This window comes from Leucopleurus acutus (assembly GCF_964270905.1).
Source record: "Leucopleurus acutus genome assembly, chromosome: 7".
Taxonomy (NCBI): Eukaryota; Metazoa; Chordata; class Mammalia; order Artiodactyla; family Delphinidae; genus Leucopleurus; species Leucopleurus acutus.
The window spans coordinates 68,512,445-68,528,070 of record NC_139150.1 but is presented as its reverse complement, the minus strand read 5'-3'; the positions used below and the strand labels follow the sequence as shown (position 1 = coordinate 68,528,070).

Genomic DNA, 15,626 nt, shown 5'->3' with positions numbered 1-15,626 from the left:
AAGTTATCCCTGAAAGGCAGTATTGTAACCTTTCTTTCTGTCCCAAATCGTAGATCAGTTTAAATTAGCAAGAAAGATGTTTGCGTGCTGCCTCAGCTGGTGCGTGAGCAGGCAACAGGAGTGAAAATCTTCGCTGGAGAAGAATAAAATGCAATCTACTGGCCTTGTTTTTAATAAGATGACAGCAGTTTAAATGCCTGGAGAGAGGAAGGCAAGCTATTAATGCCTCTCATAGAGCCGATTCAGGAACAAGTTAAATAGCTCCTCTCTTTGGGGAGTAGTAAAGCATTACTCTCAGATTTGAACATCAAAGATGGTCGAAATTGAATCTCTCTTTGTGTTGTACACATTACAAATACATTTCATTTGGGGCATGAAGGGAATGTGAATGGTCTTACTGAAATAAATGCTTTTGAGGTTGGGAATAGTTTCTCTCTCTCTCTTTCTCTCTCTTTGTCTCTCTCTGTCTGTCTCAAGTTTGCTTTGAAGTCAAGTCCACAAAGATATATGGCCAAAAGATTGACTTGATGCCATTTAAATGTAAACATTGCATGCAGAAAGAAAAAGATGATGAGGCATCCATAAAGTTACAGCTTCATCTTTGTTCTCTTGAACTTATCACATGCTCGAGATGCAGTTAGAACTCCTTCAGAGGAGAGGACTCAGAAATCCCAGAGACAGAAAGCAGCTGTCACAGCTTTGACTATGTGGAGGACCGAAGGATGGGGCCATCAGTGAAGGTGAAAAAAGCACTTCAGTTTTGTCAGTGACGGCCCATTCCAAAAGCATGTTGACATAGAAACATCATCTGTGAGATAAGTGCGTTCAAAAGTGTTTTCTCTCAAATGAAACACTAAAGACACCTCTGCTTTGTTTAATCAATAGCCAGGCCTCACTTAGTGGAATGCAGGTTGGACGCCTTGCATTCGGTTATGAGACACTTTGCTCTGACAGTAGCCAGATCTCTTCCTAGTTTGTCTCTTGGTCTGGGATTTGCACTGTGCTGTGCACTCACCTCTGGGTGTTGGTCATACCATAACAACACATCCTTGAGCTGCTATGAGGGTCCATGTCTCTTCTGATCTCACGATATCAGAGCCACCCAATCTGGCCTCTTTGCCTCAGCCATTAAAAAGAATTCCCTGACCCACATCAAACTGTCCTTTACCGGTTGCCTTGGGGCTGAGATGAGACCATATGATACACATGTGTGCAAGGGCACGCGCGCACACACACACACGCACTCAAAGAGCGCAGCAGCATTGTGATTTATATAAAGCTTATGGCTCTACATCAGATCGGCTTCTTATTTGTGTGTGGGTTCATGTATTCATTCATTCATTCATTCGTTCATTCACAAAATGCGTTCCTATTGCAAGCTGAGTAAGTATTCACCCCATTCGGGAACATTTCTCTTTACAAGCCCCCACTGTAGGTAAGTCTCTGGGGGAACAGAAGCTGGTGCTTGCCCCAGACTAGTTAACTTCCTGAAACCCAGCTTAAATGCTGTTGTTGAAGCTGAGCTTCAGCAGTGCAGTTGCAGTAACCTCTGTGGCTACTTCTGCGGTGGTGATTTCTCTCTTTGACTTCCCAGGCTGGCGGCACTTAATCCCAAAGAACCAGTAGCGAAGGTAGCTTTGCTTCAACTCTAAGGCCTTTAGGCCAGAACCACCATCATTGGCAGGAATTAAAAATCATGGTGAGTCCATCTCATTCCAGAAAACTCTTCGTAATGAGAAGTCTCCTCTTCCATTTCTGAAAAAAACTTTACCCAGTTGTTATCTCCCTTTCCACGTATCCTATTCCCATTCATGGCACAGCAGGTCACGCAGAGTTTCCTATCTAGAAAAAGTTACAAATTCTTTTCTTGACCTCACGACTGTTCCCCATCTTCTTTGTGCAAGTCAGGATTAGAAGGTGAGGAGCTGACCCTTGGAGCTTAAAGGTAGCATCTTGCAATGTGTCCGTTGAGACAGACTCTGTCCTACGCTAGGTGTGTTCATGGTGGCATCTTCCCACTAGGCTCGTGGGAGGAGGAGTATAGTGTAGCTGCTCAGCAGACACACTGTGGAGCCAGCCACCTGGGTTTGAACCCCAGCTCTGCCACTTACTAGTTGTGTGACCTTGGGTGAGTTATTTAACTTCTCTATAACTCAGCTTCCTCTTCTGTAAAATAGGGAAGACAAGGGCATCTATCTCTTAAGGCTATTGAGTGTATTCAGTGAAGTGCTGTTCACAGAGCACTTAGAACAGTGCTTGATACATCATTAGTTCTAGGTAGGTGTTTGCCAAATTGCTTTCAGTTCTTTTTTTTTTTCTTGCAGCTGTCATATTTTTAGGCAGTTTTCAGTGGTTCAATAGTAAGTCATTGAATTATGTATCTTATCTCTATTTTCCCTTAAAAAGCAGCCTCTTCACCATGTACCAGTTTTTTAGATCCTGCCACACCTGTCTATAAGATAAGATGGGAACTGGTCTTTTTGGCAGTCTGGCTTTTAGTTGAGCAAAAGTCATCCTGAAATTGAATAATTATACTTTCTGTATTTCCAAATTATCCTGTCCTTTGCACAATGAGAAGTACATCAATGTGACATGGTACTTAACTCATTTCCTTCCAAAAAGTCCCAGTTTCCTCCGGGGTCCATAGCTTTAGGATATTTGGCAGACTAAAAAAAAAAAATCCTCTTTCCAACATATTGATAAAAATCTGCAAAAGCAATACTGTACTAATATTTTAACCCTGCTGAAACATCCTTAGGGCACTGTTTGTGCAGTTAGGGGTTATAAGATCCTACAGTACCCTGCTTCCTCCTACGTCATCAGAGCTCTGGTTCACTGGCAGGCATTTGCTGTTTAATATAAGGCGCATAGTGGACTATTTAGGAAACATATCTTAATCTTTCACCCAATCTTTGCATCCTGGATTTTAAACTCACTCGTATGGTCCCATTTTTTATAGTATGGTATTTAAGTAGGAGTGATGGTAAATGGATTTACACTTCAATGAAACTTAGAGGATTGCATGAACATTCTTTCTACTTTAAATTTGATCCTTTAAGTTTTCCATAATTTGGGGTGATTGTTTCTATTGTGGGAGGGAGCCAGGTATCCAATGCAGTGACATCCTGAACAACACTGAAGTGCAGAATACAAAATTATAAGGGTAGTTTTGACTTTGAATTACTTCCACATCAGTGGCATTAATTACCTTTGTCTTCCAGTCGTTTTTCCCTCAATTTCATTCTGTTCTTAAATTCTCTTGCCTCCTCATTCTTCTCTCTTATCTCTTGCCCTTTTTCCCCCCTTGGATGGCTGAAGTTTGTGTGTCTATTTTATTGTTTTTCCTCTCCTCTTCTAAGATACTTTTCTGATATTTTTTGATGCTCAGTGCATCAGAGGATAGAAACTCAGCTGTGCTGACCCAATGGCTGGATATAATTTAGCACTGATTCTCTCTGCCTGGCAGACTCTTCTGAATCCAGCCAGGCTGCAGGATGGGATCCAGGAGAACATCCAAATTGTTCTCTAGCCAGCATGCGGCATCCATTCCGCACACCAGTGGGGATTTTTTGTTTTGTTTTTTTATCTCCATTTCCGAGCCATTGCCACCATTTTGTCTTCTGTGTACGGAGGACTCTCCTGATGGTACTTTCACATGATGTGAATCCTCCTACTTTACAGAAGCAATGAAGAGGATTCCAACAGTTGAGGCCGCATGCATTTTCCCTTCACAGACTTCCTCCCTGCAGAGATAGTGAAGACAGAATAGTTGAAACTGTGGAGTTAAAACACGAAAATGGAAGGAATCATAGACGTCCATACCAAAGGCAACTAGGCTGAGGAAGATTAACAGAGCACTATTAAATAGAGATTTAATTCAATTCAGCAGCATTTGAACACCTACAGAGTGCCAGGAACTATGCTGGGTGTTCAAATTAACAAAATGAGTATGTGGATTCCTTGCCCTAAAGGACAGAAAGCAAGTAGGTTAAGGTGCCTTTGATGAGCACACACAGAAGGGTATACTTGGAACAGACACGCGGGAGAAAATGACTTACACTAGGGATGGGGGGCATTCAGGAATGCTGCCTGCAGGAGAGAACCTCAAACCTGGGTTCCAAGTGATTCAGTAAGTTGGGAGACCTAATTAAATTCCAACACAAAAAGACGGTATGCGTGGGATTTAGAGGTGTGTGTTCAGTTGGTGTTTTGAAAGCCTTACCCTGGTAACAACGTGAAAGATAGGTGAAGGGTGCCAGGACTAGACAGTAGGTGGTAAGAAAGGTTAGGAAATGAGAGTTCCAAAAGGACTATTGCAGTAACCTCAGCAAGGCCTCCTACTAAGGCAGGGACAGTGGGAATGGAACAGAAAAGACAGAATTGAGGATATTTAGGGGTAGAATTGATAGGGCTTCGTGACTGGTTGGGTTGTGGGTATGGCTTATAGAAGTATCAGCATCACCTAAAGCTCCGCCCTGTGGATATTAGTCACATGTGATCTAACCAAGCTCGCATCTCTATGAAAGAAAACAGTGGGCTTATCTGTATGTGCCACCTCGAAAAATCCTTTAAAACACAGATAGGGGAAGAGAATGGAATACTTGGCCACTTTTAAGACTGAGCAATAAATGTGTTTGTATCCTCCACCCCAAATTTGATAAGACTTAATCAGAAAGTACCTTTTGCCTGATTTGGTAAACATAATCTTTCCATTTACAGAGATGCAAAAAAGTACCCAAGATGTTAGATGTCATTAGTGAATATGTTAGCTTCTTAACCCACTACTTACCCAAAAAACTTATGAAGAACATGTTTTAGTTGTCAAGTCAAAGCCCGTGGGGCTCCACAGTACAAATGATGGGGCCATCATGCTATATTGTCACGTGCTTTTCTCCGGCCCTTTGGGAAAAGGGAAAAACATTCTGCCAAAGTCTCAGTGTTTAAAGTTACCTTAAGATTGTTATTGAGATTTTTTAGGGGCTTCCCCGGTGGCGCAGTGGTTGAGAGTCCGCCTGCCGATGCAGGGGACGCAGGTTCGTGTCCCGGTCCGGGAGGATCCCACATGCCGCGGAGCCGCTGGGCCCGTGAGCCATGGCCGCTGAGCCTGCGCTTCCAGAGCCTGTGCTCCGCAACGGGAGAGGCCACAACAGTGAGAGGCCCGCGTACCGCAAAAAAAAAAAGGACACTCATAATAGCCCAGGAACTCTTTTTTTTAACCACACTGGGGTTGATTCTCTTGCCTGGTGGCTCACTGTTTTTCTTTAAAACTCCTGTCCAGAAACCTGCTTGCTCGCTCCTGTTCTCTCCCCTCCGCAACCTGCCTCAGGAGGAAAGCAGCAGAGCAGCTCTTCCTATAGTCCCATTTTTCTTGCTTGATCATCCAGAGCATGTAAATTACAGTGAAATATGGCCTGAGTCAGCTCCTCACAGGACAGAAATCAGTAACCATTAACATTGCCAAGCAACACCGCAGAGGAGCAAGGCTGCAAATTAGGTGACAAATTTATAAGAAGTTGGAGTATCTGGGGACTCGCTTGGGCGTTTCATCATGAACCATCTGGACGATCCACAGTAGTGACCACACATTATTGTTCACGGTTCGAGGATGAGAATTCCCATATAATTGTATGGCATCTCCCTCTGTGATCCTCACCTACCTTTCCGAACCTTTCATTGTGTTTTTCACATTCCAGATATTTCCCTGAAAAATAATTGGGAACAGTTATACCTAATGGGTAGTGTTCATTCCTCTCCAAAAGAAGATTGTTTTAAAAAATTTACTCTGTTGGCTCATGTGATGGCAGAGCTGGATGGGCAAGGACATGCAAAAAAAGAGGGTATTAGTCATGGCATCATAGCAGCTGCATTGGCCTGACATGGACTCAGCCTTGGTGTCCCAGAGGAGCCTGAGGTGATAGGTAAGCCTTGAGGGAGACAAGGAAGAGAACCAGAGTCCTTGACCTTCTGGAGAAGGGTGACCTAACAAGGACCCCTCCCAGTTCCAATAGCCTAACTGGTCTCATTTCTTCATTCATTCATTCAACTAATATTTATAAGAAAATTGGACTAAGCATCCTGATTTTAAACCAAAGATTACAAATTGCTGGGCCAAATATGACCCAGAGTGTTTTTGTTTTTTTTTAATTTGGAATTAGTTGCCAACATTTAAATCAGGAATTTTCACATAAAAGTCCGGATCTCTGGCTTCCCTTGAATAATCAGATCTATCAGCACTGTAACTGCCTTCCCCCGTGGAGTGGGAGCTGACTGGCTGCTGCCCCTCTTTAGGCATGCACTGGCCAGTTTTCCATAATCCTCACCACTCCCTATTGTCATCCCCAGTCCACTTTCTCACCTACACACCTGGCCCCTGTGGTTCATTGGTGCTTTATCAGAATGCTGCTGTACTCCAGACACTGGGCCAGCTGCTGGGGATCTTTCTGACCCCTGATTTGGCCACCATTGTAGTATCAGTATTTCCTAGTGACTGGGGCTGATATCAGCAGAGGGACATCAACAAGGAGATACATGTAGAAAGCGAGGGAGATAAGAACAACAGCAGTAACAAACCAGTGTGTCTGGGTTTGCAGGAAGCTTGAAAAGGAAGAGTGAGTATTTCATGAAGGGGCTGGATTCAGAGGGCCTGAAAATCAGGTGATACATGTCTAAGAGGTGGTGTGTGTGTATGTACATAAATCCTACTTGACACTCAATAGCTGATGGAGGGTTACCCACAAGTTCAGCCCTTTGTTTTCATTTGGAAAGTTCTTGCCTTGCTTCCAAAAGCCTAAGTGAGAGGTTTTAATCTCATAGAAGAAAAAGAAGCACTCGTTAGCATAGTTTGGAAGAGCCGAATATGAAAAGAACCCCATGGGGCAAAACCACCTCCGCTTATACCTTGTATATGACATAGATGTTTTACCACATGTTGGGTACAGCTGTCCCCAGGTAACCGTGTACTCAGGAGCCTCTTAGGGAAGTTTAACACACAAATATCATTCCCCCACAGACTGTGAAGCAGAGCTTCTGCAATGAGTCAGTACTTTAAAAGCTTTTTTTGAGTGAGAATTTGAATCTGAAGGTTAAAATATTCCTTTTCTTCTGACTTGAGTCTGAAGTGAGAATATGGTTGTTTCCTCACTTAACCTCAATCTCTTATTAAAGTTTTATTTTTTTAGTTAAAACAAAATTACTTGCCTTGGCGTGAACGTTTGATATAAAAGAATAATGACCAAAGAAAGCCTTTTAATGGAAAGCAATTAATTTCAGTGGTCCATGCAGCCCTTTTTTAGGTAAAATCAAACAAAAAGCTTTAAATTGGGCTATATTAGAAATATCTTTTAACTCGGAATACTTTTTCGTCTGCGCTAGGTCTTCATTGCTGCGCATGGGCTTTCTCTAGTTGCGGCGAGCGGGGGCTACTCCTCGTGGTGGTGCGCGGGCTTCTCACTGCAGTGGCTTCTCTTGTTGCGGAGCACAGGCTCTAGGTGCATCGGCTTCAGTTGTTGTGGCGCACGGGCTCAGTAGTTGTGGCTCACAGGCTCTAGAGAGCAGGCTCAGTAGTTGTGGCGCATGGGCTTAGTTGCTCTGCGGCATGTGGGATCTTCCCGGACCAGGGCTAGATCTCGTGTCGCCTGCATTGGCAGGCGGATTCTTAACCACTCTGCCACCAGGGAAGCCTATACATGTTTTTTTTTTGATGAAAAATTTTCACACAGGAATAGAAGAGAAGCAAGATCAACCCACATACCCTGCAAGAAACTTAAAAATTGTATAGATCTACAAATATAAATGTTATGTTTGTAGGGAGTGAACGGAAAATGACAAATACACAACTCTCGTACTATTCATTCACAAAACCTCAATAATGAAAATAAATTCACAAATTAAAAAAAAAAGAAAGGAAACCATCTCAGGCTAAAATGTTAATACTGCCAAACATGGTTCTGGAAGTTAGCCAGGGCAGCCTTTCATTAAACTGAAAGTTTTCCTTTTGACAGTCTTCCTTGTGTTTAAGATGTCTAGTGGGGGTTGTTGACTTGCAGACATTGAGCATTGACATTGACATTGGTGCCCACCTGCAGAGATAATTAGAGTTTGATAGGATCTAACAACCTCATGCTGGGCTGAAATAGATATTCCTGTTGGAACTTTGGCAGACAATGAAGAGAGGTACCAATTATTAAGGATGCCTCTGCCACCCAGCACAAAGTGCTATAGAGACATGTTCTTATCTGATCCTCCAAAAACCCTCCTGAGAATAGGTGTTGATTGCTCTTGTCCCCATTTTACTGAAGAAGAGACTAAGGTGCAGAGAGGATCACCCAGTTCATAAGTAGTAGAACCAAGCTTTGAATTAGCTTTCTTATCTGTCTCAATCAGAAGTACTCTTTTTTTTTTTTAGTTTAGTTTATTGAGGTATAGTTGATTTACAATGTTGTGTTAATTTCTACTCTACAACAAAGTGATTCAGTTATACATATATATAAATTCTTTTTTATATTCTTTTCCATTATGGTTTATCACAGGATATTGAATATAGTTCCCTGTGCTGTATAGTAGGACCTTGTTGTTTATCCATTCTGTATATAAGAGTTTGCATCTGCTAATCCCAACCTCCCAAGCCATCCCTCCCCCACCCCACCCCCTGAACTTTGATAGTGATATTATGGTATCAGCAGTCCAGAAGCCTTAGACATCAGTGCCTGCCTTCCTCACTTCAGCAAGTCCAGGGAAGTTCAACAAACCAAAGCATCACTGTTATTTGGGAACTGTGCATTTATATGCTTCATTTAGGAAATGTGAGGAGAGCATGTGATATGAGAAAAGCACTGTTCTAGTTGGGAGAGATCCAAAGAGGAATCCAAAGAGGGTCTCAGCCTCCAACATGTGGAGAGACAGTCTTGTGTGCAGATATTAGAAGGAAAGGTGCATAGGTCCAAAGCTGGAACATGGTGGTCAGAAGAATGAAGGGTCTGCTTTTTACATCCTGTTCCAATGGTTACGGTCCATGTTTTGACATTCCCCATAGATCTGAGAGTAGAAGGGCAGGACTGACGAAGAAATTTCTAATTCTAGCCCCAGCAAGGCAAAATATCTTTTATTGTTGGGCAACAAATAGCTATTTTAAACTTCTATAAGTACTGTTGAATTAGTTTTAACAGACTAAACCCGTGTAAAATACCAAGTTCTCTAAGTGTTCTGCTCCATGTCCCATAGGTTCTCTTTCACTCTTCTTGGTGATGCTTGCAATAATGAAGCTGCCCATTGCCGATTGCTTAGTGGGTATTGTTATCTCATCTACTCTTCACCACAACTTTGTGGGGTAGATATAGTCATGCCACTTTACAGCTGAGGACACTAAGTCTCAGAGAGGTAAATTTGCTCAAAGTCACACAGCTAATAAGTGGCAAATCTTGGGCTCAAACCTATACCCTGGCTTCAAAGTCTATGTTCTTAACTTCTGTTTGCTACTGAAAATAATCCTTTCCTGGATGTGATGTAATCTGGTATCTGTACACACCTCCTTGATAGGTATTAGACAACTTTACCAAGAAACTACTCTCCGTTGTTTAGAAACCTTAATTTTTAGATCTTCAAACTCAGTTCAAACCGGTATCAAAAATAAAGCAGCTCTTTGATTTAAGAAAACAAACAAGTTAATCATTTTTTTCCATCAACCAACACTTAATAAATACTTGCTCTCACTGATTTTCTCTACCTCTGTTCTTCATTCTAACAAAATGAATTCAGCACAGATGCTTCTGTTGACTTTCTGTTGTATACGTCAGAATTTTGAGGCCTGAAAGGTGAGAAGTCACTTTTCTGCTGCTCCTGTCTGGGGAGATTTGCTGAGAAAAGGGTTAAGAATGCCGGAGGCTTCAAAAGTAGAGCTGAGAAGGTCAACGTTGGAAGGAGAAATCTGTGTCCATGCCCTTTTTAAGAAAGGAAGAAATTGGGAGCCCAAAACACTAGTCCTTATTCAGATTCTTTGAGACTAAAGACAAGATCCTTCCCTTGACTTGTCAACCAAGAAATGTGGACAAGAATTCAGAGGTACCTTAAAGCCAGGTGATGACGTTGCTGACAAGACCTGAAAGGAAGTGGACAGAGGAATGACAAAAGGTTCAAGCCCTCCTAGAGGTCTGGGAGCTTGGGTGCCTGTGGACCCAGCTGTCCAACTAGCATGAGCGAGTGTGGGCACCATGTTAGACAGCATTCCCAATCGGCTCATAGGCTCATCTCAAACACCAACCACTGGGTTCTGGAATTTTTCTTAGGCTGTATGTCTTCTTAGAGAAATGTTACATAGAAGAGGCACCAGGTGGTACCCAGCATGATATTCACTGCTGATTCATCCCTCTTCCAGCCCTGGCTGCCTCTTGCTCAGTTGACGTAATGGAAGTTGCTCAATGGTACTAAACAGCAGCCTCTTGAATCCCCCCACTTCTCCCTCCCATCCCAAAGAAACTCCGCTTGGATTGGGCGCAGTTTGAATCTTAATCCAACGGTGCTAAAGGTGCCCTGGCTCCTGTCCATGGGGAGTGTGCTGACTGGAGGCCATTGCCCCTTCCGGGTGAGTTTTCGTTCATGCCTCTCAGGCCACTTTCCATGAGGTGTCCGTGGTATGTGGGACACCAGCCAGGTGCGTGATGCGCTCTGGCTCATGGATGCAAGTCATGTTTGTCCTAGTCGCATGTCACACTCCTCTTCCTACACCCCCTGAGCCCCTGGTCCAAGGAAGGGAGGCACCAGCTCTCGGAGATGCTGTCCCACCAGCCCCAGGATGCTGCCCTGACCATTTGAAAGCGTTGAGGTGCTGAGTTCACCGTCTCACCATGCCGTTGCTGTCAGTGTTAAAAACTTCATTCCAGTAGGCTGGTTTCCTTCACATTCTTGCGTGCCCTTTCTTTAGTAAGCAACAAACATGGTTCCCTTCACTTGGGCAAATATTGTTCCCTTGCCCTCCTAGCTCACTGTGCTTTAAGTTGCTACATCACCTGTTGTTATTCAGCCCTTCACTGCTCTTATTCTTTCTCTTCCACCACCTTTAGCCTCCTTTTTTATTTGTTTTGTCCGGTTCTTGTCCCCCTGCCCCAGTCCTCATTCAAGGAAGCAGCTAAGAAACAATCTAGGTATTGCCACAGCAGCAAGAATGTGTGACCTTTGTCAGTCACCCACAGATCCAATTTTGACCATGTAAAAATAAATTAATTAAAGAATATGATTGTGTTTATTTATACCTGGCTCCAGGAGAGAGGAGGTAAAAAATAATCACGTCTGCCACAAGCAGATGTTTGAAAGTTTCGGATTGAGACATGAAGACCAGTGTGTGCATACAGAGAGGTTGCATCTCAAAAGACAAAAATACAATAATGTATCTTCATTGTGTAGAATATGGTTTACACCCAACTTTGCAAACACAGAGCTGCCCACGTTCTGTTTCCTCGGCAGGTAAAGAGAATGCCAACTGCTTATTCTACTGCTTTACCTCAGGGAAAGAGTAGAGGTTACAAAAAAATTAGTTGGCTGATATAATTCATCAATTTACTGCAAGATTATACACACACACACACAAATACAAATGCATAGATTATGTGTAAAGCCACCATGAACATGTGTTTTAATATTTATGAAGGTATTTGGATCATTTTAAAATCCCAAACTTGTGCAATGTCATATATATAATAGACTACTCTTCTTAAAATACCAGAAAAAAAAATTTTTCTACAGAAGGCAATCCCCAGAAGTCATTTTTTTTTAAAACTTCCTTGTTTTTACACAAAATTCAATTTCTTATTGAAGCACTTGCATCCTTTGTCGTGTATCTAACAAAATCCAGAAAAGGCAGGATTTTGCAGAAACATAAAGATGAGGTGATTTTTCTCCCCAAGGCGTAATTTTGTGTCGGTGTGTTAAAATAGCCTTAGGTAAAATTTTAGGCACATGGGGAAAGAATATATATAGAATGTGTATAATATAAGCAGAAGAATATTTATTATTGTGTTTTAAGCTAAAGCCTTTTGTACACAAAACCCATCAGTTATTAGTTCATTCACATGTGAATTTTTAGCAGTCGACCAAGTTAATGAGCCATGGAAGCGTTCTACAGATTCACAGGAATATCTCTTGAGTGTCATTAATTTCTTGAATTTTTATTGGGAGAGTGTTGTTATGACCAGGGAAAATATTTCTAACCTGCTCACAATGATGCTTCAGAAAACCTGGAATTTTCAGATGAACAAGAATGAAAGTTTCTATTTTAGAACTGAAGTAAGAAAACAGAAATGGTGCGTCCCCACCCCCTCCGTCCCTCCACCCAAGCTGCCACTTCCACCAGCTGACTCAGAAGAGCTTGCTTTCCGCCCGTGGTTTCCATTACAGCCGAGTCCTTTGGTGAGCTGCACCCAGGAGATTGCCCTCCTGGCCCCTGCAGTCTGTACAGCAGCAGACAGTGCCCTGAGCTGGGAGTTGTGGCTGCTCTGTCACCTGTCTGGGCCACGTGCCCTTCCCTGGGAATACGCCTCCCCCTTCCTCCCAGAGCTTTCAACGCCTTTCCCATCCCCCGCCCCTTCCCCCCCCGCAACACACACCAAAGCATGCTGCACCCATGGTATTCAGTGCTTTCTGTCTAAAGTACAAGATTAGAAATGAAAGGGAAGTTTAGAACCTGGTTTTTTATTGGGGATTTTCCCAGGTAGCCTTCCTTACTAATCTCTAGGAAGTAGTTCTATTAGAGAAAAGCTGTGAAATGAACTCCTGGGACTGCTGTTCCACGGCAAGGAATCCTGGTGTCTACAAGCCTCAGTGGGTCTGGGCATTGCCCTTGTCCAGCCCTTTCTCTTGGTATGTCACCTCTAAAAATTATAGGCCTAGGCTGGACCTGGTGTGACAATATCTTTGCCAAGTATTTGTTTCATCAGATGTTAAAATAACTGTGTCCTATTCTGGAATGCAGGGCAAGTCCTACCCCCGGTGGAATAATATATTTTAAGTGATTTCTGAAAGTGGGTCGTGAAAGCCATCCGCCACATGGCCCATGTTTGCACATCTCTATATAGTTACAGTTGCAGAATTTGACAGTGTAACTCTGAATCTGATTAATTGAGAATGTGTAAAAACAAAGTTCTTGCATTACAGCTCGTTCCTTATCTTTGTGTCTTTTACTGTGATGTTGTAGAACTTGGATCATATGGAAAACTAAAATATTATGACACAATGACTGAAGAAGGTAAGAATGATTTTAGAATTGTATGCACTGGCTTTTTTTTTTCGTTTATGGTGTCTGTGGCTTGCCCATTTTTTAAAAAATTTTTTTCCCCCTCTTTGCATGACTTCAGTGACATTGTGTGTTTTATTATTCTTTCCACATTTTCGTCTAGTTTTTGCCATCGTGTTGGTTTGGAATTGGAGACGTGCAATACCATGAGCGATCATGTTATTCCATTCAGACGATCCAAACCATCTCAGTTGTGTAACACAGTCAGAGAAATGGTGTCAGCAACATAAGCACAGGCCCACACCCACTGGGTCATCATTATTTCCTCCACGTGCTCACAACATATAGAAAAACATCCAACCAATACTCTTCTTTTAATATGCCCCAGTTTCAGAGGAGGGGAGGTTCTGGTAATATTCTGATTTATGCAAAGGAATGAGCGATCTAAAGGAACCACTAGGCCCCACACCAGTCGGAGACCTGTTTCTGATGCAGAGGGCCGTGTAGGCTCATGTCCTTAGCTGTCACAGTCCCTGTTAACTCACCCAAGAGAGGCCAGGGCCACCATTCCAGCCAGTGGGATTGTATATATTGGGATTAACACTCCGTGAGATTGGACGTATCATTTTAACCATTTCCCCTGAATAAGTGAAGTCTGGCAGAAACTTCTTTTTCAATGTATCTACTGATGAATTCCAGGCTCTGTCCCAGAGCACGGCCTTGCCCCAGTCAGAATGACTTTTCTGAAATACGTGCACCACGGAACAGCAATTTGAGAATTTTTGCGTTCTTGTAAAGGGAGTTGTTCTCTTGCCCTATCTCTCACACATACCTCCGCCTTTTGACTAATAAATAATATTTGTAAGTTATGAAAACATTTGGCGTTTTCCCGTGAGTTTTACACTGATACTGACAAGAAATCAAAAGGTACCCTAGAAGGGGAATCAGTTAATCTAATCCTTCAACATGAGAGAAACTCCCCAAAGTGTTGTATATCTTATTTTCAGCTTCTAGTATTTCTGAGTTGCCTTAGCTTGCCAAAGATCTCCTAGTTGCTTTGCAGGAAGCAGGACATCCGACAGCCCTCGGTAAGAGCAAGCCTTTTCCAGCCCCTCCCCACTCTGGCTTCTGCACTGTACCCGGGCCCTTCTCTGCTGCTATCTCTGTGCTTTCAGTTAACCACTGTGATGTTTTCTAAAGCAGCAGGCCACAGTAAGGATCTCAGACTGGGCTCTGTCGTAGCCCAGGGCCCTCCCAACAACCTGGGGAAATGCAGACCCTTGGGCAGTGAGAGCCCCAAAGGCAGAAAGCTACCTATGAGAATCAGTATTCCACCACCACGGGGATAGAAAGAGCAATCTGTACCTTAAAGGAAGGCTCCTGTCCCGGCTGTTATTTTTAGCTCGTGTCTTCAAACCACTTTGATTTTTCTTGGTGATTGGCTTGGGAAGCCAAAGGTTTGGGCCTCACTGATTTTATAATTCGATTCGGGAGTCTCACAGCCCTCAGCCTCGGCCTCATGGCTTGGGCAGCTGGTGGGCTTGTTACCTTCTACCTGAGCATTGACGACCCCTCACTTTTCTCTCCTTCCTCCATCCTGTCCTCTGCCTTCTGCCCTTAGCTTCCTGTGGCCAGAGCAGCTTCTGGCTCTCTGTTGCCTCAGTTGCCCCTTTTCTCCCTTACTGTTCCCTTCCTTCCTCTTTCCACATCTATTTGAGCAAATGTGGCCATCCGAGTGTTCCCTTAATCTTCCCACGCCAGACAGACCAAGATTATGCGAAGATGCAAAAATGCTACTTCCGAGCTGATGCTACCACTTGCTATCGAACAGCTGGGCTTTCCAGGCAGGGAAACAAAGCCAAAATAATATCTGGAATGAGAAGGCTGACCAGCTTAGCAAGATTGTGAAATCTTCGCAAGATTGTGAAATTGTCTTTGGGGGCCCTCATGGTCACCTTTAACGTTCCTTATCCTTCTCGTGACTGCCCCATTCCTTCATGCATATCCCTTTGTGCCCCATGCTTAGCTGAAAATTCATCCCCGTTACGGTGATAGCTACTAATAGCTAAGGGAGCACTTGAAAAGCATGTTCTATGAAATACTACTTCCAGATCATGTCATTAGGAATTTTGCAACAATTGGGGGAAAAAAAGAAAGCAAGCTTGATTTCATAGTTCAATAAGCAGGAGAGCTTCTGAGTGAAGTTAAATAGATGTCTTTACCACGTGACTTGTCAGAGCCTTCAATATGTACCCATGCACTGCAGCATATAATAGTAAATCGTATAGAGGGATGGAGTTTGCAGTATTTCCCAGACTTTTTTGGTCAGAGGACCCATTCTTCCACAGAGCCTCTTGCGGAACTCTTTTAGAAATGCTGGTTAAGACATTATCCTTCACCTAGAATA

The 15,626-nt window shown here is 43.1% G+C and overlaps 1 protein-coding gene across 3 annotated transcripts in view; it reads left to right on the top strand.

Moving 5' to 3' along the window:
* SLC24A2 (solute carrier family 24 member 2) overlaps positions 1 to 15,626 on the top strand; it is a gene marked incomplete at both ends in the record, with an annotated part of 240,539 nt that overhangs the window by 158,178 nt on the left and 66,735 nt on the right. For 2 of the 3 annotated variants that reach the window (XM_082843265.1, XM_082843264.1), the window contains one exon: positions 13,181 to 13,231. The exons of the other annotated variant lie outside the window; for it this stretch is intronic. In XM_082843265.1, coding sequence (XP_082699391.1) covers positions 13,181 to 13,231 — 51 coding nt within the window. The remainder of the gene's footprint in view (positions 1 to 13,180; positions 13,232 to 15,626) is intronic. 3 annotated transcript variants of the gene reach the window in all.